General features: G+C 48.7%; 1 protein-coding gene across 6 annotated transcripts in view; it reads left to right on the top strand.

Annotated features, from left to right (window-relative positions):
* Window positions 1-24,254, top strand: part of CAMK1D (calcium/calmodulin dependent protein kinase ID) — a 481,509-nt gene that overhangs the window by 446,903 nt on the left and 10,352 nt on the right. For all 6 annotated transcript variants that reach the window (XM_034929971.4, XM_034929966.4, XM_034929970.3 and 3 more), the window contains 3 exons: window positions 13,218-13,330; window positions 15,264-15,342; window positions 23,566-23,653. In XM_034929971.4, coding sequence (XP_034785862.1) covers window positions 13,218-13,330; window positions 15,264-15,342; window positions 23,566-23,653 — 280 coding nt within the window. The remainder of the gene's footprint in view (window positions 1-13,217; window positions 13,331-15,263; window positions 15,343-23,565; window positions 23,654-24,254) is intronic.

Raw genomic sequence — 24,254 nt, forward strand, 5'->3', positions numbered from 1 at the left:
GTTAGTGGGTGGTTCTGAGACGTTGCCCAAAATTGTAAAGTATGTTGCATCATTTTCATGGGTAGAGTGTGGGACATTGGGGTGAGTCCTCAGGGCTCATCTGCTCCTCTCTCCACCTCAACATTGCTCTTCCTGATGCTGTGTGGCTGCCCTCGCACTTCAGCATCTTTCAGCTGGAGGAACCTGAGAAGGAGGAGATGGAGTTGGGATGAAAAGGAGAAGAGGGGGATAAGGGTGTGGGAGCAGCATTTAATGATCACTATGTCACTGGAACTTTCAGATGTTACAACTCTAGTATCCATCCATCCATCCATCCATACATCCATCCATACATCCATCCATATTTCTGTCTGTGTGTGTGTATCTATCTATCTATCTATCTATCCATCCATCCATCCATCCATCTCATTCATCTACCCATCCATCCATCCATCTAATTCATCTACCCATCCATCCATTCATCCATCCATCCATTCATCCGTCATCTATCCATTCATCCATCCATCCATTCATCCATCTATCCATCTTCTATCTGTTTATCCATTCATCCTTCCATCCACCCATCCATCCATTCACCAATCCATTCATCTTTCTGTTATCTGTCTATCCATTCATCCATCCTTCCATCCATCTATCTATCTATCTACCTATCTATTTATCCATCTCATCTGTCTATCTTCCTATCTATATCTATCTTCATTATCATTATCTGTCATCTATCTCTATCAATCTATCATCTATCTATATCTATCCATCACCTGTCTGTATATCTATGTGTGTTTTATGTGACATACATATTAGGACATAGAATACATGACATATGTTCCAATATTTATATAAAGTGGATGTCGTTATCCCCATTCACAGAATAAACTGGACTCAGAGTGGGTGACTCATTTCCCCAGTGTCACTCACACAGTTCCTGATGGAGCTAGGCTCTGCACCTGTGTCTCCTTTCCTCTGACTTCCTGGCTGAGGAAGACTTGCCACACAAGGAAAAAGTCGCCCTATTGCCTTGAAAAAATCATTTCCATTCTCCTTCATGGCCTTTTCTCCCAGTTGGATTAAAACAGAGAGTTCTGGGTTGCCATTAACTAATGATTATTCAGTTATCAGTGTGAACTGCTACGTTCAAATATTTTTTCATAAAATATTTTAAAATAAGTGTCAGCACTTTCACAGGTGTTTAGAAAATTCACTTATATCTATTATTTTCCAATTTCTCCCCATCAGCAAGGCACTCCTGTCCCCTGGCCAGCCTCACAGAGCCCTGCAAGGTCTCGCCAGAGGGAACTCTTTTGCCTTTGTATCCTCTTGCAGCTTTGCATGGGAGCATAGCGCTGAAAAAGGCTTCTCCATCCTGTTGGGATTTTCTCAGTATAGACGCAGTCTCATTTTTCTCCAGGCCCTTTCTCCACAGACAGGGCCATCACAATCCTGGCCATTCTCCTCCCATCTGTCTTCAGAAATGCAGACTGGGTAGAACATTCCACATTGATTTTGGAACTGCAAGACTTCTGGGCTGTTCTTCATTTCTTTCTTTTTTTTGAGACAGAGTCTTGCTCTGTCGCCCAGGCTGGAGTGCAGTGGCACAATCTCAGCTCACTGTAACCTCCGCCTCCTGGGTTCAAGCAATTCTCCTGCCTCAGCCTCCCGAGTAGCTGGGATTACAGCTGCGTGCCACCACGCCTGGCTAATTTTTTGTATTTTTAGTAGAGATGGGGTTTCACCATGTTGGCCAGGCTGGTCTTGAACTCCTGACCTCATGATCCGTCCACCGTGGCCTCCCAAAGTGCTGGGATTACAGGCGTGAGCCCCCGCCCCCGCCTGTTCTTCATTTCTTTGGCAGGTCACGTGGCCTCGTCTCTGGCTCTGTTTCTAAAAGTATGATACAGAAAAATCATGACCGTCTGACTGCAGAGGCAGGTTCTGAAAGAGAACATGCAGGTGTGGTGTTTCCCCATCTTTGCAGTGGCACATCTGGATGGAGGTCCTAAAGGTTAATATGACCTGGCTCTGGAGTTGGACAAAGAGACTAAAATTCTGTGCTGTCCCTTAGATGTAAGCAAGTAGCCTAATCTTTCATGCATTTAATTCCTCATCTGGAAATTGAAGATTGAAAAACTTAGAACTATGCATTAAATAAGACAATAATATATGTAAATTACATAGCCCAGTGCCTGGCACGGTGACAGCTCCGTACATGGTAGATGTGGTTATTAACGTTTATAGGACACATTCACTAGAAGTGGTTTCTCTATTGTAGAAAAGTAAATGTTCCACTGTCCCATTTAAATAAGGCTGGACTATGGAACCCTGAGGGGCAAGACCTGGGTCTGTCTTACTCACTGCTCCATGATCAGCATTTCACACAACACCAGTGCTCTGTCAGTATCTGTAGAATTGGCCAAGGGTGGGTGTGGCTCACACCTGTAATCCCAGCACTTTGGGAGGCTGAGGCGGGCAGGTCACTTGAGGTCAGGAGTTCGAGACCAGCCTGGCCAACACGGTGAAACCCCATCTCTACTAAAAATACAAAAATCAGCCCAGCTACTCGGGAGGCTGAGGCAGGAAAATCACTTGAACCTAGGAGGCAGAGGTTGCAGTGAGCCGAGATCACGCCATTGCACTCCAGCCTGGGTAACAGAGGGAGACTCCGTCTCAAAAATAATAATAATAATAATAACTCTGTGTGTGTGTATAGAATTGGCTTGAAGTAGCCTTTGTTTTTTTCTAGACCAGAGCTCTGGACAGATGCCCAGGACTCTTCTTCAGCTCCCTGGGACTCACTTTCCCTGTCTCTTAAACAAGGGGTTGGACCAGGTGATAGCTTCTGGACCCCAGAATAAAATCTTTGACTGTGTGAATCCCCCTACTGTGAAAAGCACTTCTTCAAACATACTTTTCAGCTTCTGATTTGAGGACTCAGGCTGGGAGCGGGAGGCGCCACCTGTCAACTGTGTCATCTGCTGGGCAGTTGCTGGTGGGAGGAGCTGCGCAGCAAGCAAGTCCCTGGAGGCCGTTGTTGGGGCCCTGGAGGGGGTGGGCCCAAGGCACATTTGTTGAAGTTTCCTTGTGTTCATTCCAGTCTGCCTTGAGGGGTGTCATTTACAGTGGATGCCATTGGCCATCAGAAGGCTTTACTGCAAAAATAACTGAAAAAGTACTACACTTGGGAAAATTTGGTTCGATTTTCCTTTTTCAGGGTAAACACCTATTTTGGGATGTTCAGTACAACTTCTTAAGTCAGTACACACACACGAGCATAAATATTTCACACAAAGTATTTCTTGTTCATCAAAGACTAATCGATCGACAAATATTCATTAAATAGTATCGAGGCCAGGCGCAGTGGCTCACACATGTAATCCCAGCACTTTGGGAGGCAGAGGTGGGCGGATTACCTGAGGTCAGGAGTTCAAGACCAGCCTGGTCAACGTGGTGAAACCCCATCTCTACTAAACATACAAAAATTAGCCAGGCGTGGTGGTGGGTACCTGTAATCCCAGGTACTTGGGAAGATGGGGTGGGAGAATCGCTTGAACTCAGGAGGTGGAGATTGCACCATTGTACTCCAGCCTGGGCGACAGAGTGAGACTCCGTCTCAAATAAATAAATAAATAAATACTATTGAGTGCTAATGAAAGATACAGGCTGAGTATGATGGCTCATACCTGCAATCCCAGGATTTGGGGAGGCCAAGGTGGGAGGATCTCTTGAGCCTAGGAGTTTGAGACCAGCCTGGGCAACACAGCAAGACCCTGCCTGTACCAAAAAAAAAAAAAAATTAGCCCAGTATGGTGGTGCACGCCTGTGGTTCCCACTACTCAGGAAGTTGAGGCAAGAGGATTGTATGAGCCTGGGAGTTCAAGGCTGCAGTGAGCTATGATCATGCCACTGCACTCCAACCTGGATGATAAAGCTAGACCCTGTCTCAAGAAAAAAAAAAAAAAAGAAAGATACAAAAAAAATACTAGGCCGGGCGCGGTGGCTCACGCCTGTAATCCCAGCACTTTGGGAGGCCGACGTAGGCGGATCACGAGGTCAGAAGATCGAGACCATCCTGGCCAACATGGTGAAACCCCGTCTCTACTAAAAATACAAAAATTAGCTTGGTGTGGTGGCACACACCTGTAGTCCCAGCTACTCGGGAGGCTGAGGCAGGAGAATTGCTTGAACCCAGGAGGTAGAGGTTGCAGTGAGCCGAGATTGCGCCACTGCACACCAGCCTGGCAACAGAATGAGACTGTCTCAAAAAAAAGAAATACTAGATATAGCACAGTCTTTGTCCTTCAGGGACTTATTACCAAGGTGGGAAGGTAAACATTATAATCATGATAATAAGCCATAATATCTTCACATTTCTTTTTTTTTTTTTTTTAAACACAGAGTTTTGCTCTTGTCACCCAGGCTAGAGTGCAGTGCACGATCTCAGCTCACTGCAAACTCCACCTCCCAGGTTCAAGTGATTCTCCTTCCTCAGCCTCCCGAGTAGCTGGGATTACAGGCGTGCGCCACCATGCTCGGCTAATTTTATATTTTTAGTGGAGATGGGGTTTTACCATGTTGGTCAGGCCGGTCTCAAACTCCTGACCTCAAGCAATCCACCCACCTCGGCCTCCCAAAGTGCTAGGATTACAGGCATGAGCCACCGCGCCTGGCCAATAGGCCGATATCTTTACATTTCTTAAGAGAACCCAAGAGGGAGGTGGGCTGGACTGTGAAGAATGAGAACTGTTTGGAGAGGGACCGAGTCGGGTTGGGGTGGCAGTCCTTGAAACACAGGCATTTAACGACTCGGGCATCCAGCCACCTTTTGCTGAGCACATGCTGTGTACTGGTATAGGACCAGGGTTGCAAAAAGGAATGAGGCATCACCACCCTTGGAGGGCTCAGACTGTATCAGAGAAGACAATGGGACATAGACAGAAACCAACATGCATGCCACGATGATGGTGCCTAGGAAACTTGGAGAACACCAAGCTGGGGGCCTGCCCTGGCGGGTGGGATCAAGAAAGACATCACTGAGCATAGACCTGTGCACGGGGCTTTGGGGCAGAGCAGGTCACGTCTGTGCACAGTGGGAGAAGAGCAGCCCTGGGCACAGAGAACGGTGTGTAGAAAGGAATTTTCTCGATTGAGGATGCAAGGCTTCCCCTGACCAGCTCCAAATGACCTTTTCTGGGTATTTTTTACACTTCCTGTTTATTTTGAAGGTTAGTGTTGGGTATCTGTCCCCCTGACCCCCAACTAGAATGTAAATGGCATGAGAATAGGGACTCAGACCGTCTGTCCCATGCCTGGGACCTGGTCAGTGCTCAGTCTTTGGTGACAGCCAGAGGAGTCCCTGACAGGCGGTTTTATTAATGTAAGCTTCCCAGCCTGAATCACTGCTGTAGATGCAGGTCACACCTCCTCCCGGGAGCCTTCCCTGATTACCTGTCAGACTGCTCTCTCTTCCCTGCCTTCCTGCAGCAGCTGTGGAGGAGGAATCCACCTGCTCCGTAGCGTCCAGCCTCTGGGCCCTGGCCAGCAGGGCTCGCCCCTTTTGCGTCCCTTTTGCAGCTCTGCAGCCCAGCAGGGCCTTACCGTGTTGAGGCTCCTCCCCCTTTCAAAGTGTCCTTCTCCCAAGCTCCACCCTTGATCCTTGACTCAAAGTCACCAACTGAGCAGGTGGAGGACCAGGGAGATGACCTAATGTGTAATCAGCTAGGTGATTTTTGTCCATGCCAGGGGCTTGCTGGCACACAAAAAGAAGTGGATAAATTAGCTGTTCTTACCCAGCCAGCCAGCCATGCCAGGCTTCCAGGGAATTTGAGTCTGATCCCCATCCACATACATACATGCTTGAATATGCCAAGACCGTGGGGACTTTGGGGGCTGTGGCGATCTGGCTAGATCAACACCTGTCTCTGGTCACTCAAAGTCACATCTGTTTGAAATCGCTGCTGGCCAAACACATCATGGGCCAGATCAGGTCTGTAGAGGGTCTGTGTGCGACCCCTGAGCTGAGTGATCTTATCTGCTCTGAGTGACCTTATCTGCTGTCCCAGTTTTCATGCATGTGCTGATGGCTGTATTCCAGCACCCCCATGATACACCTGTCCCTGGCATCAGGCCTCTAACTCCAGCTGCCTCCTGGCTACCTTCACCTGAATCTCTCACATGTACCTGGTCCAGCTCTGCCCGGCATGAAAGGAATCACTCGTTGATATCCTTTGTGGGATGTTGGCAGTTCTGGGTGCATGGAACACATTCTCTCCAGTCGCCTTAAGGAAGAGAGATTTGTTGCACAGCTTCGTGTGGAATGAACTGGAAGGCCTAGCACTGATGCGGCCACGAGCGTGGGTTCCTCTCACAGCCTCACCACTGAGTGGAGATCTCTCCTCCTCGCCCATGCTGTGCCCTCTTCCCTGCTTTCTTTTAGTGTTCAGTTGAAACCTAGGCAAGATCCAGTGTAGTTATCAGAGCTAATTACCAGGGATGGGGCTGCCTCAGGGAGTTGGCTCAGCTGCCCTCTCTCCTACTCACCCCGCCTTCAAAGAACTGCCTGGAGCCGCCTCTCTGAGCAGGCAGCGTCCACTGAAGAGGGAGCTGGAATTACCAGGTGCTGTGGTTGATAACAGTCAGGCCACCCCGGCTACCTGCTCCTTGTCCTGCATTCTTCACACAGTGGGCATCATCTGTAGTCCATGCTGGGGACCTTTGAGGCATCCTGGCCTTCACTGTTTACACCGTCCTACACCAGATCTGCCCGGTTCTGTCTGAACTGTCCGTTCCTCCGTCCAGCTCCACTGCAGGCCCCCCCGTCTCCTCTGGCTGCAGCAAGTTGGCCACTTGTCTTCCTGACTCAAACCCGCCACATCTCTGCTGCAAAGCCAGTTGTCCCTATCGCCCCTCTGTCTACACCATTCAGGGGCTTCCTTCTACCTGCAAGGTAGACCACCCACCTTAGGGTGGGGAATACAGCCCTGCCAGGCCTCACCTCAGCTCTAGCTGCACACCAGCTCACATGCCGCACCGCAGCAGCAAGCTGCTCTTCCATGCTCGAATAAACTGCTGTTTTACGCCCCATGCTCTTATTCCTGGGCAGCCACTCCTGCCGGCAGCCCACCTGTTTCTCCCGTAAAATTCCTGCTCATCCCCTGAGATAGGGCATAGGCATCCACTTCCTCCACTCCCACAAAGCTGCTTGGCTTGCACGCCCTTGTATACCCAGAATAGCCTCTGCAGATTTCTATTGTTACTGTCATCCATGTCATTATTATCTCTTTATGTGCCTCTGTCACCCACTCTGAGCTCTTGAAGGCAGAAACTGGTTCTTAACTTAGCGTTGTATTTCCAGTATCAGACTCAGTATCTGGTATATAGTAGGTGCAACACAAATACTTGACGTGTGAGTGCTTGGTATACCTCCTCCTGGCCTAGGTAGGCCTACGTAGGCCAGGAGGCACCAAGTGACTATGTGTGTGTCGGCTGATTAAAAATGAAGACAGCGGCTGAGCACAGTGGCTCACAGCAGCACTTTGGGAGGCCGAGTTGGGTGGGTCACCTGAGGTCAGGAGTTTGAGACCAGCCTGGCCAACATGGTGAAACCTCATCTTTACTAAAAATACAAAAAATGCCGGGTGTAGTGGCAAGGTGCCTGTAATCCCAGCTACTCTGGAGGCTGACGCAGGAGAATCGCTTGAACCCAGGAGGTGGAGGTTTCGGTGAGCCAAGATCGCGCTACTGCACTCCAACCTGGGCAACAAGAGCGAAACTCCTTCTCAAAAAACAAACAAATAAACAAAACGAAAACTGTGAAATACTATAAGATCCATGCAGGGCTGGGTGTGGTGGCTCATCCCTGTAATCCCAGCACTTTGGGAGCTTTAGGTGGGTGAATCACTTGAGGCCAGGAGTTTGAGATCAGCCTGGCCAACATGGTGAAACCGCATCTCTACTAAAAATACAAAAATTAGCCAGGTGTGGTGGTGCGCACCTGTAATCCCAGGTACGCAGGAGGCTGAGGCAGGAGAATTACTTGAACCCAGCAGGCAGAGGTTGCAGTGAGCCAAGACTGAGCCACTGCACTCTAGCCTGGGCAACAGAGTGAAACTCTGTCTCAAAAAAAAAAAGAAATCCATACAGAAATACTTTTTAAAAATCACTGCCTGATAATAGCCATCCTAACAGGTGGGAAGTGGCATCTCCTTGTGGTTTTGATTTGCACTTCCCTGATGATTAGTGATATTGAGCATTTTTTCACATGCCTGTTGACCATTTGTATGTCATTGAGAAATCAAAAAGGCAAGGGCTGGGGAGGATGTGTGGGTGTAGACTCTATGGAAAACAGTGTGGCAATTCCTCAGAAGATTAAAAATAGAGCTACCATATATAATCTAGCAATTCCAAAAAAACAGAAATCAAGATACTGAAGAGAGATTAACACTCCCATGTTCATAGCACAATATGAACAATAGCTGAATAGCTAAGTGTCCATGAACATATGAGTGGTTAAAGAAACTGTGGTAGATGCATATAATGGAATACTATTCAGCCTTTAAAAAGGAGGGAATTCTGCAACATGTGACAACATGGGTGAACCTTGAGGACATTGACACAGTGCTAAGTGAAACAAGCCAGGCATAGAAAGACATATAATGCAGGATCCCACTTATACCAAGTATCTAGAATAGTCAAACTCATAGAATGAAAGAGTGGAAATGGTAGCTGCCAGGGACTGGAGGGAGAGACATGAGGAGTTACTAATCACTGGGTATACAGTTCCAGTGAAGCAAGATAAATGTGTTTGAGAGACCTCCCGTGCTACATTGCACCTATAGTCAACAGTACTGTAGTGTACACTTAAAGATGTGTTAAGATGTCAGGCACAGTGGCTCACACCTGTAATCTCAGCACTTTGGGAGGCAGAGGCAGGTGGATTGAGCCCAGAAGTTCGAGACCAGCCTAGGCAACATGGCAAAACCCTGTCTCTACAAAAATAAAAAAAAATTAGCTGGGCGTGGTGGCGTGCACCTGTAGTCCCAGCTACTTGGGAGGCTGAGGCAGGAGGATGGCTTGAGTCTGAGAGATGGGAGGGTGCGGTGGGCCAAGACTGCACCTCTGCATTCCAGTCTGGGTGACAGAGAGAGACCCTGTCCCATTAAAAAAAAAAAAAAAAAAAAAAAAGGTGTTAGGAGGGCGGATCACATGTTAAGTGTCCTTACCACAAAATAAAACATAACAGTCACTGCCTGGTGTCCCATGTGGCTGTGGCTGGTACTGCCCTAGCACCACTTTTTTTTTTTTTTTTTTTTTTTTGATGGAGTCTCTCTTTGTTGCCCAGGCTGGAGTGCAGTGGTGTGATCTCAGCTCACTGCAACCTCCGCCTCCTGGGTTCAAGCAATTCTCCTGCCTAAGCCTCCCGTGTAGCTGGGATTACAGGCACCCGCCACCATGCCCAGCTAATTTTGATATTTCTAGCAGAGACCGGGTTTCACCATGTTGGCCAGGCTGGTCTCGAACTCCTGACCTCAGGTGATCTCCTCGCCTTGGCCTCCCGAAGTGTTGGGATTACAGGCGTGAGCCACCACACCCGGCCCAGGTAGCATCTTATTTGTTAGACCCTGCCTGTGGGAGATGGGGGCGGAGAGGCAGGGTCCCATCAGAGGGTTCCACTTGCAGATGCAGGGGCAGGTAGAGCAAACCAAACGCCCCACAGAGAGAACACAAAGTCAGATTGACTTCAACACCCGAAGTTCAATTCTTGAGTCCCCTCCCTTTAGTGCATGAGCAAAATAGTTAAGAACACAGGCCTAAAAATCCGACAGAATAGGCTCAAGCCCTGATTTTTCTGCATGTTGGTTTCTTTGCCTTTAAAAAGAGGGATGTGCAAGGACCGTATACGAAAAGGGAGGTGTGGGAACCACAAGGAATAGCACCCGTGACCCTGGGCCTCATTGCAGCTGAGCTGTGAGCACCTCTAGACCCAGGGGGCTGAGGGGAGAGGGGAAAAAGGCAACAGGAAAGACAGTAAGATGTAAGAGTTCTTCCTAGAAGACAGACCCGAGGCTGGGATGGAGGCAGTGAAGAGTGCTTTGAAGGTGAATTGCCTTGATTGGGTGTGACAGTTGCAAATGCCAGTGTTATTCTGAATCAGGAACTTTGAAGCCTAGAAAAATTGGGAAAGGCATTATTGCCTTTGAGGACCCTCGGCGATATAATTTGTAGATTATTTAAAGGGTTGGATATGTAAAAGAAGCCACACTTCTGGAACATTCGTTAATAACCCTGGGATTACCAGTGTGAATGGGCGGCCCCATGGTCACAGAAGTCTTCTGTGTATCAAGTTAAACAGCCCAAAGTTGTTACTTCTGTTAGGTCACCTCCACACAAACCTGCTAATGACATAGCTTGGCCAGGGAGCTCTCTGAAATTTCTAGATCTAAGGAAGATTTTGTAACTTCTGTTTGTCCTTCTGTTATTTTACAATCCTTACTTTTAAATCTCTTTTCTTAATTTTAACTTACTTAGGCTCCAGGCTCAATCCATGTCCTTTTCCTGTGTCCTCAGTTTAGCCACATAAACACAATATCCTATAATACAAAAACACGGAAAGAAAAAAGAGCTAAGACCAGAAGAAACTGGAATATACATTTAAAAAACTGGCACCCAGAGAATAAATGTTTCTCGGAATTTTCTTAAAGAATTTTTTCCTTGCAAAGAGAGCCAAACCCTAAAGAAAAACACACGCGGTTATAAATAAACAAAAACCTCACATATCTAGAATTTAGTTTTTTCTCCAAGATGAACTAACATTTTGCTCTGTCTGCGTTTCCTAATATGCACATTTCATTTTGCCTGCATCCTCATCGTGGGAGAAATGGACAGACCCATCTTGGGGCTCCGGGATTTCCGTGGGCAGTGAACTATGTGCCTGGTGGTTTCGGAAGCCCTGGCTCTTGTTCATTTCACTAAAAGCAGCACATCTTTAAAAATGAAATTTTCCAGGCTCTTAGTCCCTAAGGCAACCTTGTGGGGAGAGATTATTTTGATTCTTATGGGCCCACAGAATGTCTCACAGCCTTTAAAAATGTCATCAGGCACGCCCCTGCGCAGCGGTGGCTGGCGATGTGCGTCCCACGGGAGGAACAGCTGAGGAATGGCGGTACAGAGGTGGTGTTTCTAACCTGTATTGCATTTCTTGTGTGCTGACAGCCTAATCCCTCGCAGTCCTGCGCTCTGCTGATTCTTGTTAATTTGTTCTCATTAGACTGGTCCCTAGGCTGTGGCTGTGTATTGAACAATGTTGATCTATGTGGTACAATTCAGGGCTTGTTTGGGTCAGAGCTCCCACCATGGGCCGGGCTCAGTGGCTCACGCCTGTAATCCCAGCACTTTGGGAGGCCAAGGAGGGTGGATCACCTGAGGTCAGGAGTTCGAGACCAGCCTGGCCAACATGGCGAAACTCCATCTCTACTAAAAATACAAAAATTAGCCCAGCATGCTGGCAGGCACCTGTAATCCCAGCTACTCGGGAGGCTGAGGCAGAATAATAGCTGGAACCCAGGAGGTAGAGGTTGCAGTGAGCTGTGATCACGCCATTGCCCTCCAGCCTGGGTGACGGAGGGAGACTCTGTCTCAAGAAAGAAAGAAAAAAAAAAAACTGCCACCGTGGCTGCCACCCTCTGGGCTGTCGCAGCCCGAGAAGCAAGTTCTGCACCACGCTGCATTGCTCCTGGCCTTCTGGAATCAAGCTCCACCTTCCTGCAGCCTTAGGCCCACCTCTTCCTGGCCGTCCAGTGTAAACCAAGGCCAGCCCCTGCCTCCACACGGGCCCCAAGCATGTTCTAGGTCTTTTCCTGAGTGTTTTAGCCAGCCAAACTGAATCATAGAGCCACGGTATCTTAAAGCTGGAAAAAATATTAGGGGTTTTCTAGGCCAGCCCCTCGTGTTTTCAGGGAAGGAAATTTTGGTCCAAAAAAATGCATCAGTGGTAAAAGTAGCATTGAAACTGATTTCAGAACTGAAATGAGAATCCATGATTTTACGGAATGAATTGTAGTGGGTCTAGTTAATCAGAATTTCCACTCCCATTATGTGTGTCAGATGCCTGTTGTCCCACCAGAACTCCAAATTATAAGTCCTTTGCACCAGCATCAATATGATCTGTTAAAAATCAACCTTGAAATGGATCCATGGAAAAATGGGTAGTATTATGATATTGTAGGCTTACAACATCTGTCAGCCCTGCTGATACTTACTGCATGTTAATGGGCAAAACCACAACCCTCCGCATACTCAGTCTGGGCATGGTAGTGTGCTGATGTGCAGGTTATGTGCGTGACAATGTGCAGGTTATGGTGTCTTGTGGCAACTTGAAACTCAACGTCATAAAATTTCATTTTCTTCCTCTGGTGATTTCTGAAATAAAATGAACCTGGAAGGGCCCTGAAATGGATATTAAACATATCTTTTGTTTGTTTTCTCCATCAGCTCATCCTCTGTTAGGGACAGTATTACATACAGTAAGATCAATAACATTTATGTGAAGAAGGCTGTCTGTTAGGTTTTTAGGGCGTGTGGGATTCTGTGGTTAATTCTGTGCAGAGAGTTAAGGGGGACTTCAATAGTTGTTATTTACCTTTGATCATGACCTGAGTTGACCCTTTTGGCTATTTATTAAATCGCAGTTTTACTCCTGTGCCACCTATCCTTGCGGAATGTGTGCTTTCTTGGTTGAGATTATATTTGCAACACACGCAGTACAGATTTTCTTTTTCTTTTTCTTTCTTCTTTTCTTTTTTCTGAGACAGAGTCTCGCTCTGTCACCCAGGCTAGAGCGCAGTGATGCGAGTGAGCGCAGTGGAGGCTCACTGGAACCTCCACCTCCCAGGCTCAAGGATTCTCCCTTGAGGCTCTCCCACCTCAGCCTCCCAAGTAGCTGGGATTACAGGCACCAGCCACCACACTGTGTCAGCTGATTTTTTTTTTTTTTTTTTTTTTTAGTAGAGACGAGGTTTTGCCATGTTGGCCAGGCTGGTCTGGAACTCCTGGCCTCAAGTGATCTGCCCGCCTTGGCCTCCCAAATTGCTGGGATTACCTGCGTGAGCCACTGTGCCTTGCCAGATTTTCTTAACTCAGTTGGTAATGTCTCTTCCTTCCAGGCAAAGTGTACAGTCACCACACTGGTTATGCAGATGTTCCAGCTTTTACTCCATTTTGTCTCCTAGGCTCTGTGGCTACCCTCCTTTTTATGATGAAAATGACTCCAAGCTCTTTGAGCAGATCCTCAAGGCGGAATATGAGTTTGACTCTCCCTACTGGGATGACATCTCCGACTCTGGTAGGTCTCCCATAGGCAGCTCCCAGTGGGCGGCCCCCGCGACACTTACACCCAGACCACGTGACCCTGACAGGCCCAGGGGACCCTGGGGGGCTCAGAACAGTCCTGAGGGTCCTGTCTTGGTTGGCTGCTGTAACAAGATACCATAGACTGGGTGGCTCAAACAGCAAACATTTATTCCTCGCAGCTCTGGAGGCTGGGAAGTCCAAGATCAATTCGTCAGCACATTGAGTATCTGGTGAGGGCCCACTTTCTGGTTCATAGACTGCTTTCTTCTCAACTATGTCCTTCTCACCATGTCCTCACATGGCAAAAGGGTCAAGAGAGCTCTCTCAAGTCTCTTTGATAAGGGCACTAATCTCATTCATGAGGGCTGCACCCTCATGACCTAATTACCCCTAAAAGGCCCCATCTCCAAATACCATCACATTGGTTGGGATTTCAGCATATGAACTGTGGGGGATTAACACACTCACAGCAGACAGTTCATAACAGCTCTCAGAAAGCTTCATGAGCTACATATTTGCGTTTGACTTGCAAACAAAGAGGACAAGCTTGGGACATCTGGCTCGAGCCACGCTGAGAGATGGGGACCCACTCATCCACCTCTTCTAGCCATGTCCTGTTCTGGGAGCTCCAGGAGTAAACCAATAGTAGCTGACATTTATTGAGTGCTGACTGTATGCTGAGCACAAGATGCTCTGTATGTGTGCTAACTCACTCAGTCCTCAGGACAGCCTGTCAGGCGGGTATTAACTGTTAACCCCATTTGACAGACGAGGAAACCGAGGCCCCAGAAGGTGAAATAACTTGACCAAAATCATACAACTAGTAAGGGGCAGAGCCGGCATTTGAAATGCCACTCTGAAACGTTCCTAGGGAAGTTCACTGTTCCCTCCTCAGGGAAAAAGATCAAAACCAAGGCCTGTGTAAATTAATGAAATCTCTCTAAGCCTCAGTTTTCTCGCTGGTAAGATGAGGCAGGTAATAATATTCCATCTCTACCACAGAGCATAGCAGAAGGATGAAATGAGATCATGAATGGGACAATGCGTTCTAGTCTCCGTGAGCTATTCAAAGAGAGCATGTTATTATTTGTGTTACTTCATCCTAAGTGGAAATGCCTTGGTTTCATCTTCAGCATTTGGAAACCTGGGCCTGGAGTATAGTTGTACAAGGCTCGCGGGAAAGAGCCACATGGGAAGTATTTTCCTTCTGAGCTCAGAGGAGCACAGCCTTCCCCGAGAAGCCCAGTCCTGTGGGCATTGAGGGGCCGCACCCTGCAGTGCAGCAGGTTTGGGGCCTGACCCATGATGTCATCAGTTCTGCCACCCAGCCCCTCACTTTCCCAGGGTCTTCTGGGCCATCCCCTCTCCTGGGCTGCCAAGTACTCCCCCACTTCCCCCAGCAGGGCACAGCTCACTGCATTGCAGTTTCCTGCTCCAGGGTTTGTAATAGCCCAAGTAGGCCACACATGGTGCTTTCTGGGGACTTGATATCCACAGCACCTAGCCCAGGACCTGATGGGCTGAGCAGGTGCTCAGTAGGTTTAGTTGAATCAGCCACATTTTACACATGGAGATGATGTCACCAAAACAGTTCTCTAAGGCAGTGATGGACTAATTAGAGGCACATGATAACAAAGATATTTCTTCTCTTCTCTCAACCAAAGGTATCACTAGCCACTAGAGGTAAGGGCCTTGCAGCTGGAAGTCAGGGTCCCAGGCCACCTCCTCACTACTGGGCCACCCTAGAGTGCCAAGTCCTGGTTTTCCTTTTCCCCACACGCTGGTGCCTTTGTGTCCAAGGTACAGTAGTCTCTGTGGAGGGCTGGTCTCATATTTTTCATGCTACACACGCTCCTCCTGAAGACCTGGTGATCACATCTCAAGTCGCAAAGTGATTCCTTCCCTTGTGCCTTCTTTTTGAACAGCAAAAGACTTCATTCGGAACCTGATGGAGAAGGACCCGAATAAAAGATACACGTGTGAGCAGGCAGCTCGGCACCCATGGTAAGGAAATGCACCCGCTCAGCAGACCGTGCCATTTAATGCCACCCGGGGGGGCACGAAACTTCCTGTTGGCCATTGTCGTTTATGAAATCCACACAGGATTATTCAGATTTCATCTCATTCTGGCCAGTGACTTTCCTCCTCTCCCCAAGCCAACGTTTGAACTCTTGTGCCCCCAGGACACAGCTGCTGGAAGCACCATGAGAAGTTAGTAAGTGTATTCGTCCATTTTCATGCTGCTGATAAAGACATACCAGAGGCCAGGCATGGTGGCTCACGCCTGTAATCCCAGCACTTTGGGAGGCCAAGGTGGGTGGATCACAAGGTCAGGTGTTCGAGACCAGCCTGGCTAACATGGTGAAACCCCATTTCTACTAAAAATACAAAAAAATTAGCTGGGCATGGTGGCTCACGCCTGTAATCCCAGCACTTTGAGAGGCTGAGGCGGGTGGATCACCTGAGGTCAGGAGATTGAGACCATCCTGGCTAACACGATGAAACCCCGTCTCTACTAAAAATACAAAAAAAAATTAGCTGGGCATAGTGGCACGCGCCTGTAATCCCAGCTACTCATGAGGCTGAGGCAGGAGAATTGCTTGAACTCAGGAGTCGGAGATTGCAGTGAGCTGAGATCGTGCCATTGCACTCCAGTTTGGGCAACAAGAGCAAAACTCTGTCTCAAAAAAAAAAAAAAAAAAAAAGACATACCCGAGACTGGGCAATTTACAAAAGGAGGAGGTTTCACTGGACTCACAGTTCCACGTGGCTGGGGAGGCCTCACAATCATGGTGGAAGGCAAGGAGTAGCAAGTCATATCTTACATGGATGGGAGCAGGCAAAAAGAGAGAGCTTGTGCAGGGGAACACTCCTCTATAAAATCATCAGATCTCATGAGAGACTTATTCACTATCACGAGAACAGCATGGGAAAGACTTGCCTCTGTGATTCAATTACCTCCCACCAGGTCCCTCCCACAACACGTGGGAATTCAAGCTGAGATTTGGGTGGGGACAGAGCCAAACCACATCAGTATGCAAAAGATCGCTGCTTTTGCACTTTATAGAAAGTCTTTAGAGACATTGAAGGTAATTGCCCAATGAAGCATTACAATTGGAATTTTATTTCTTGAGTTTATTACTCATTAGTTAAATGAAGTTACATATTTTTTTCCTTTTAAGATGCTTTTCGAATTTGTGTTTCTTCACCTCGAGAGGGACTAATTGAGAGTTGATGGCATTCTACACATTTTCAGCAGTGGGCGTGAGGCTACCTTGCTTTTGTGCCACTAATTTAGAAACCAGCTTCACTATCAGCTAGCTGCGATGCTAGGTTTACACTTGACTTTTGTGAGCCTCTGTTTCCTCGTTGTTAAAATGAGAATAACAATACCTAATTTGCAGGGCTGACATAAGAAATACCGGAGATAATGCATGTAGAGGGTTTAGCACAGAAACCCTCTGGTCCATCAGAAATGCTTAGTTAATTGTAGCGATTGTTTTGTTTTGTTTTGTTTTGTTTGAGGTGGAGTCTCCGTCACCCAGGCTGGAGTGCAGTGGTGCAGTCTCGGCTCACTGCAGCCTCTGCCTCCTGTATTCAAGGGATTCTCCTGCCTCAGCCCCGCAAGTAGCTGTGATTAACAGGCACCACCATGCCCAGCTAATTTTTTGTATTTTTAGTAGAGACAGGGTTTCGCCATGTTGGCCAGGGTGGTCTCAAACTCCTGACCTCAGGTGATCCACCTGTTTCGGCCTCCCAAAGTGCTGGGATTACAGGTGTGAGCCACCACGCTGGCCTGTAGTGATTGTTATGTAAGCACCACGAGCATCCATTGTGAAACAAATGCCGAGAGTCGTAAAATACCAAAGATAATGAAAATAAATGGACAGAACCTTGAGATCAGGAGAAAATCCCCCTAAAAATTGACTCCAGAAAACCATCCCCCTGTGTGCCCCGCCATCCTCTCTAGCATTTCCCCTGGGGTCTTGTGTGCTGGTCAGCCTTCTAAAGGGGACCTGCTCACAGACAATGTCCTGACCCCATTTCACAGTATTTCAGTGTATAACACCTATCATTTATTGAGTCTCTATTATATTCCAGCACTGGGCTAATTGCTCTAATGTATTGTCTTCTTTTTTTCCTTTATAATAACCCTGTGAAGTTGTATTTTCATTTCAGAGATAAAGAAATAGAGAGATGGCCGGGAGTGGTGGCTTATGCCTGTAATCCCAGCACTTTGGGAGGCCAAGGCGGGTAGGTCACTTGAGGTTAGGAGTTCGAGACCAGCCTGGCCAACATGGTGAAACCCCGTGTCTACTAAAAATACAAAAATTAGCCGGACATGGTGGTGTGTGCCTGTAATCCCAGCTACTGGGGAGGCTGAGGCCTGGAAATCACTTGAATCCAGGAGGCGGAGCTTGCAGTGAGCCAAGTTGGTGCCACTGCGCTCCAGCCTGGGCCACAGAGCGAGACTCTGTCCCAAAAAAAAAAAATTAGGTAAATTAACTTAGCCGAGACTACACAGCTAGCTAATAGCAAAGCCAGGATTCCAGCCAGAACTATCTGATTCCAAAATGAATTCCCTTCACCATCACACTGGAAGGAGAAGAAAAGGGGAAGAAAGGAAAGGCTTGGGGGAGAAGGAAAGAACATTCTGAAGAAGTGGACAGTTGTGATTGTGTATCGTCTTAATTTTGTTTAAGTCACTTTGGGCAGTAGTCAAAGTATGCGACGATAAAGGTAATAAAGGTTTTCTTACTTTATAAACATATTAGGCCTTTAAAGCTGTAAGACTTTTGAGATTTATCTTATAAAGAATAAAAATGACCTCAATAAAAGAGGGAGGGATGTGAGCCTAGGGCTTGTTGATAATCCATACTTGCTCTGCAGAAGGCAGGAAAAAGGCCAATTAACACCTGCTCTCTCCTTCACCAAACATTTTGGAAAAAACAAAGAAGGGAGAGGTCAGTTTTCCCGAGGAGGCTGGGAGAGGGGCACAGAGGGCCCAGCAGGAGGTGGAGCCCCTGCTGAGTGCCACACCATGAGAAGGCTTCCCCCAGGCCAGTGGGAAAAGGAGGGAATTCCAGGCAGATGAGCGTCTGGGCATACAACACGGGAGCTTAAAACTGCATGTGCATTCATGGTGCCATGAACACGTGGTATTCCAGAGTAGGAGAGGACGCAGGAGACAGGAAATGAGACTGGGAAGGAGGGCAGGAACTGGCAGGCAGGGCAGGGGCCTGGCCTGGCCTGCTCGGCTCTTAAGTCCTGGCTTCACCACTCACTGCCCGTGTGGATGAGCTCCTCAGCCCTTTGGGCTGCCCCTGTAGAATCAGATCATGAATAACAATAATACGGACCCCGCAGGACTTTTCAAGGGGTTACGTGAGATAATACATGTGACAAAGAAGAAGCGTTGCACATCTGTGATACCTACAGGCTGCCATTAATCGATGACTCTACCAAGGAATTTATACCTTTCCCTTTGGGCAGTGGGGTCCCTGACATCTGTTAGGCAGGGTGCTGAGGTTTGATTTTAGAAAACCCAATCTGGTGGGAGATGGAGTGTGGGAGTGTGGCCAGAGGTGCGGCCTAGAGGTGGAAAGGGGGCTGGCCCAGAGGAGGGTGACAGTGGCCTGCGGGGCAGCGTGGCAGGGATGGAGCGGGGCAGGGAGGACTGTGAGTGACTGTCAGGGACGGAGAAGCCATGGGCATTGGGCAGAGCAGTGGCAGAGTGAGGTAAGGAAGAGAAGGGTCTAGGATTATTCCCAAGTTTCCAACTTACGGGACTCGGGGGATGATTGTGCTAGGAGGAGGGGCAGGCTTGGAGGAGTGAGTTCAGCCTGGGCCACGCTGCACCGGAGGTGCTGGGAGCCTCACTCTGTCGCCAGGCTAGAGTGCGGTGGCGCGATCTCGGCTCACTGCAACCTCCGCTTCCCGGGTTCAAACGATTCTCCTGCCTCAGCCTCCCAAGTAGCTGGGATTACAGGTGCCCACCACCACATCCAGCTAATTTTTGTATTTTTAGTAGAGATGGGGTTTCACCATGTTGGCCAAGATGGTCTCGATCTCCTAACCTTGTGATCCCAAAGTGCTGGGATTACAGGCGTGAGCCACCATGCCTGGCCTACAGTACATTTTAAACCTCCCAATAAGTCAAACCCTGGAAAATGATGAAAACTAATGCACTTGACCCAAGCATTGCTGAAACTCTCGCTTGCCTGCATTTATGATATACTTCTCTCTTTTATGTAACATTGCCTGGGCAAAGTAGAACACAGATTCAGGTGAGAGGTGGCAGAATATGGAGTCATTCCTCCAGGCGGCCCCTCCTCATCAGCGGCAGCATTCTGGAAGCTGTGGTCTCCGCACATCCCTGACACCCCGAGAGCATCATCTCTTATTCCACACTTGCTCTTTTGTCTTCAGCAGGGCCACCGAGGGCGAGGGAGGCCTTGGCAATCATGGACACCTTCCTTAGCCCCCAAACAGACCACTTCAGACAGGAGAGGGCTCTTTTCAGAGCTCCCCCTTGGAAGGCAGCTGGCCTCTTAGCAGATGGTTCCCGCCCCTTTCACTGAGCATTGCTGTTCTCTCTGTGGTGTGTGCTCAGGTCCCAACAGGCTGCCGACTGATGGCCACAGTGTAGGGAATGGCCAGGGCCAGGATGAGAACCCAGGCCCTGTTACAGGGCAGCCCTGGCCAGAGCTCATTCCTCCAGCTCAGTGGTTCTGAGCATTCATCTCTAGGCTCATTGATAAGCAAACTGAAGTGATAAGAAGAGATGCTGAGAGAGAGAGATTAATTTATTTTAAGGATTTAAGCCTGTTTCCTGCAATTGTGGGGACTGGCAAATCAAAAATTTGCAGGCCAGGGCAGCAGGCTGGAGACCCAGGGAAGAGCTGATGTTGCAGCTCAAGTCCGAAGGCAGACTGGAGACAGCAGTTCCTCTTCCTGTTTTTCATGAGGGCCGTCAACTGATTGAATGAGGCCCACCCATGGCATGGACTCTAGTCGGTTTGACTCAAAGTCTACTGATTGAAATGCTCATCTCATCTAAAAAATACTTTCCCAGCAATATCAGGCTAGTATTTGGCCAAATATCTGGGTACCGTGGCCTAGCCAAGTAGCCAAGTTCACATTCCTGAATGTTCGCCGAACCCCCGCTCCCATCTTCTGGGCCCCAGACACCAGAGCTCCGGTTGGCTGTAGGAATTGGGAGGTGGCCCAGGACTGGCAAGTGCTGTCCCGGGTACACACTAGGCACCACCAGGCCCATCTTGAGCAGGTGGCTAGAAAAGCGCAGACTCAGAGCCAGGAAGGTAGAAGAGACCACACACAAAACACAAAACCACGAAAGGCAGGGGAGACTAGGCTGTGGTCCATGAGGGGTGGATAGTGAGACAGGCTGTAAAAGGTGTGATTACGTAAATGCTATCTGCATTGTTCTTGTAGGTATTAAAACCAGAAAGCTGGCCGGGTGTGGTGGCTCATGGGAGGCCAAGGCAGGCTGATCACTGGAGGTCAGGAGTTCAAGACCAGCCTGGCCAATATGGTGAAACCCCATCTCTATTAAAAACACAAAAATGAGCCTGGCATGGTGGTGCATGCCTGTAATCCCAGCTACTTGAGAGGCTGAGGCAGGAGAATCACTTGAACCCAGAGGCGGAGGTTGCAGTGAGTCGAGATCGCACCACTGCCCTCCAGCCTGGGCGACAGAGCAAGACTCTGTCTCAAAAAAAAAAAGAAAACAGAAAAGCAAGGGAGACATGAATGAAATGTGTTCACCCATAGCGTTGCCTAAGTGTGTGTATACGGATTGATAAAGCAATCCTGCTGTATCAGAAGCATTGACCACTAGGATCCCTTCGAATGTTTAGACTCCATGCCTCTGGTTTTGTTGGCGAAGCGTGCTGAAGTTAGTGACACTGAGCATCAGCGCTGTCCAGATGTTACTATTGCAAGTTTCCTAGCTTATCATGAGCATGGGTCACCATTGTCATTGCGGCTTGTACTTGGGGAGGGCCACGGTGCACTATTGTGGCCTGACATGGCTGCACTGCTGCAAGAAGACCGTGTAACACAGAGCCTGGGGGCCACCTTCTGCCCAGCTGGACTCCCCACTGCTGCACAGCCCAGGACTGTGGGAAATGAGCATGAAGCATTCCTAAAATAATTAGAAGCTTCTGTTTTCTTACATCTGGGCCCATGTGAACCCACAGATATAGCATGGGACACAGAGTATAGGCAGCAGGCCACAGGCCGTGGGGTCTGAGACCACACTGCGGACAAGCAGGTGGACCCCGAGGCCCAGAGTCTCCCCGACCCCAGCACCAGCCTGTCTGCTTTGGAGCCTGGCTCTGCCCTGCAGCAGTGCTCAGCCCGAGGAATTCCAGACTCCCCACCACTTTGGCCTTGTCGTTTCTAAGAAAGAGCTGGCCGCTGCAAGCTTGGACTGGCATCCTTTTCTGAGGATGTAGCTTTTCAACAGGGTCCAGGAGGAATCACTCCCTTGGGCTCTCCGGGAGGAATAGCTTAATAAAGATGTCTCTCATTCTCTCATCCTCTTTGTCTTGTTACTCTTGTTTCAGATGTAGTTGCCCATTCAAATACTCGATTTCTGTTTCAGGAATATGTGTCTGGGAAGGAAGGCAGTTGACAGTTGTTGGAAATGAAAACCTAGTTCGCTTGAGATATTTCCTGCATGTCCCCCTGGCTGTGTGTTTGCAGCCCTGCTGGGAAAAGGTGGTGGGGGAGAGTTGTTTTGAGCTGGGAACATCAGCCTGGATTCTAAACTTAGGCCAGCCTGGCACCGATTTTATATCGACTCTGTCCACCCTGTTTGCAGTCCTGACGGGAAAGAAAGTCTGGCTGGTATTCTCTCTTGTCTGAATATGCCTGAGTCGTGTTCCTTTCATCTCCTGAAGTAGTTGGAAGTGATGGTTGCCGTGTCTGGGCTGTTTTGTGTCCAGGGCAGTCAGTGTCTCAGCGGTGAGAGGTTTTCTCCCTTACCAGTTACCTTCCAGCCTATAACGTTGGTTTCTGACTCTGATCCCCTTAACTTCTGCAAGATTCATGAAACTCTTTCTTAGCCATCAGATAGTAACCCAGAATTGAATAGTTTGGTGCTAGAGGGAAGGGAAGAGGGAAGGATCAAAGCCCAGGAAAGACTGGGAGCAGATCACAGAGGCCCAGGGGGAAAAGGCCAAGTGGATGCCTGTAGGGAGAGGAGGAGGCTGTGATCGAGAAGGGCATGCATGAGGGAAGGAAGAGCTGGGAGACTGCCAGGTAATTCTCAGCCTGGAGATTGTGAGCCGCGAGAGAGGAGGAGGCTGTAAGACCCAAGAAAGAGACAGCAGAGGGAGGAAAGAGTGGGATGGAGGGTACTGTCAGGAGAGAAGGCCAGGAGCAAACCTAAGTTCTTCCCTGCTCGTGGCAGGCTCAGGAATCAGCTAGAGTTAAAGCTTACCCGGGGCTGCCAAGGGCTCAGGTGAATGCAGGGTGGACGCCGTCCTTGAAGTTCTAAGAATTTCAAGGAGATGCAAGGGTGGAGGATGTACCAGGCGGGGTTGAGTGGAGCTGGGAATCCTGTCACCCAGCATAGAGTGGGTGGGGGGCATGGGCTCACAGGTGTTGCCAAGCAGAATATGGCAGGCTCAGCTCTGCTGAGATGAAGCTGAGAGTCCACGGGTGTGAGTGGTGCCCTGGGAGCAGCGCCCCTGGGGAAGACAGAGAGGAGGGACCTCGGGTCTGAGGAAGCTGGGAAGCAAGGCCGGGAAGGGGTCTGGTGCTGACACCAGTTGGGGAACAAGTGTGAGACCTTGGAGGTGGCGCATGGTGGCTCAAAAGCTTGTGTGGAGGCAGAGGGGATGAGGGGGAGGGAGAAGGATGGGAACCATTGTCACTGTGGATTCTGATGTTGCAGGAATTGGGGTCAAAGAAGGAAAAAATGAGAGCCGGGGAGTAGTCAACCAGGAGGGCGCTGGCGGGTCTGGGGAGGGTGCGGAGTGTAGAAGCTGGGATAGGACTTTGTGGTGAGGGGTTAGAATGGGTGGGTTTAGGGAATGGCCAGGTGATGACATCAGCAGCCTGGAGGGGCAGCGGCCAGCCACCCTGTCCCCGACTGAGCCTCGGCTCTCCTGAGGCTAGGTAAGACTCCCCTTTATGGGACGCAGTGTCAGGGCCCAGAAGAAGCACTTCAGAGAAGCACCTTTGCCTCTGTTTCAGGATCGCTGGTGACACAGCCCTCAACAAAAACATCCACGAGTCTGTCAGCGCCCAGATCCGGAAGAACTTCGCCAAGAGCAAATGGAGAGTAAGTGTGGAGTATATGAAATTCCCTGTGGATTAACCCCCTCGTGACACTGGCCCTCCAATCTGAGCATTTCTGAAATCCCCAGAACCTCACCTGAATAATTTTGCTAATTTTAACTGCAAGTAATAAAGACTTAGAGGGAATATTATGGTGTAAGAGGGATGGAGTGTGCAATTCAACACTTCCCCTCTGTGATCAAAGACAGCAATAGTGCCAGCTCTTCCTCATCTGCTGTTTCTTAACCAACATCACCCTTGTCTTTCTTCACCTTGCTAGAACTTTGAATAGCTGACTTTTATTAAAGCGATATGGAGGGGGAAAAAACAGGAGATCTGAGTTGAACTCATCAATGTTTGCTGATAAAAGTTTGACAGATTTAAACCATGGAGGTTTTGTGATCATCTGTTGATTACCTGACTTCCTAATCTCTTGATTACCTGACCTCCCCTCCGCGTTCCAATCAGCAATGGCAATTCAGAGCTAGCTATTTTGCCATGAGGGCCAATGGTGAAAGATGAGACGGAAACAAAATTAATTTTGCTGGCCTGCTGTATTCATAGGACATGCTATCATTAGGTTGGTGCAAAAGTAATTGTGGTTT

Source organism: Pan paniscus, chromosome 8 (assembly GCF_029289425.2).
Source record: "Pan paniscus chromosome 8, NHGRI_mPanPan1-v2.0_pri, whole genome shotgun sequence".
Classification (NCBI taxonomy): Eukaryota; Metazoa; Chordata; class Mammalia; order Primates; family Hominidae; genus Pan; species Pan paniscus.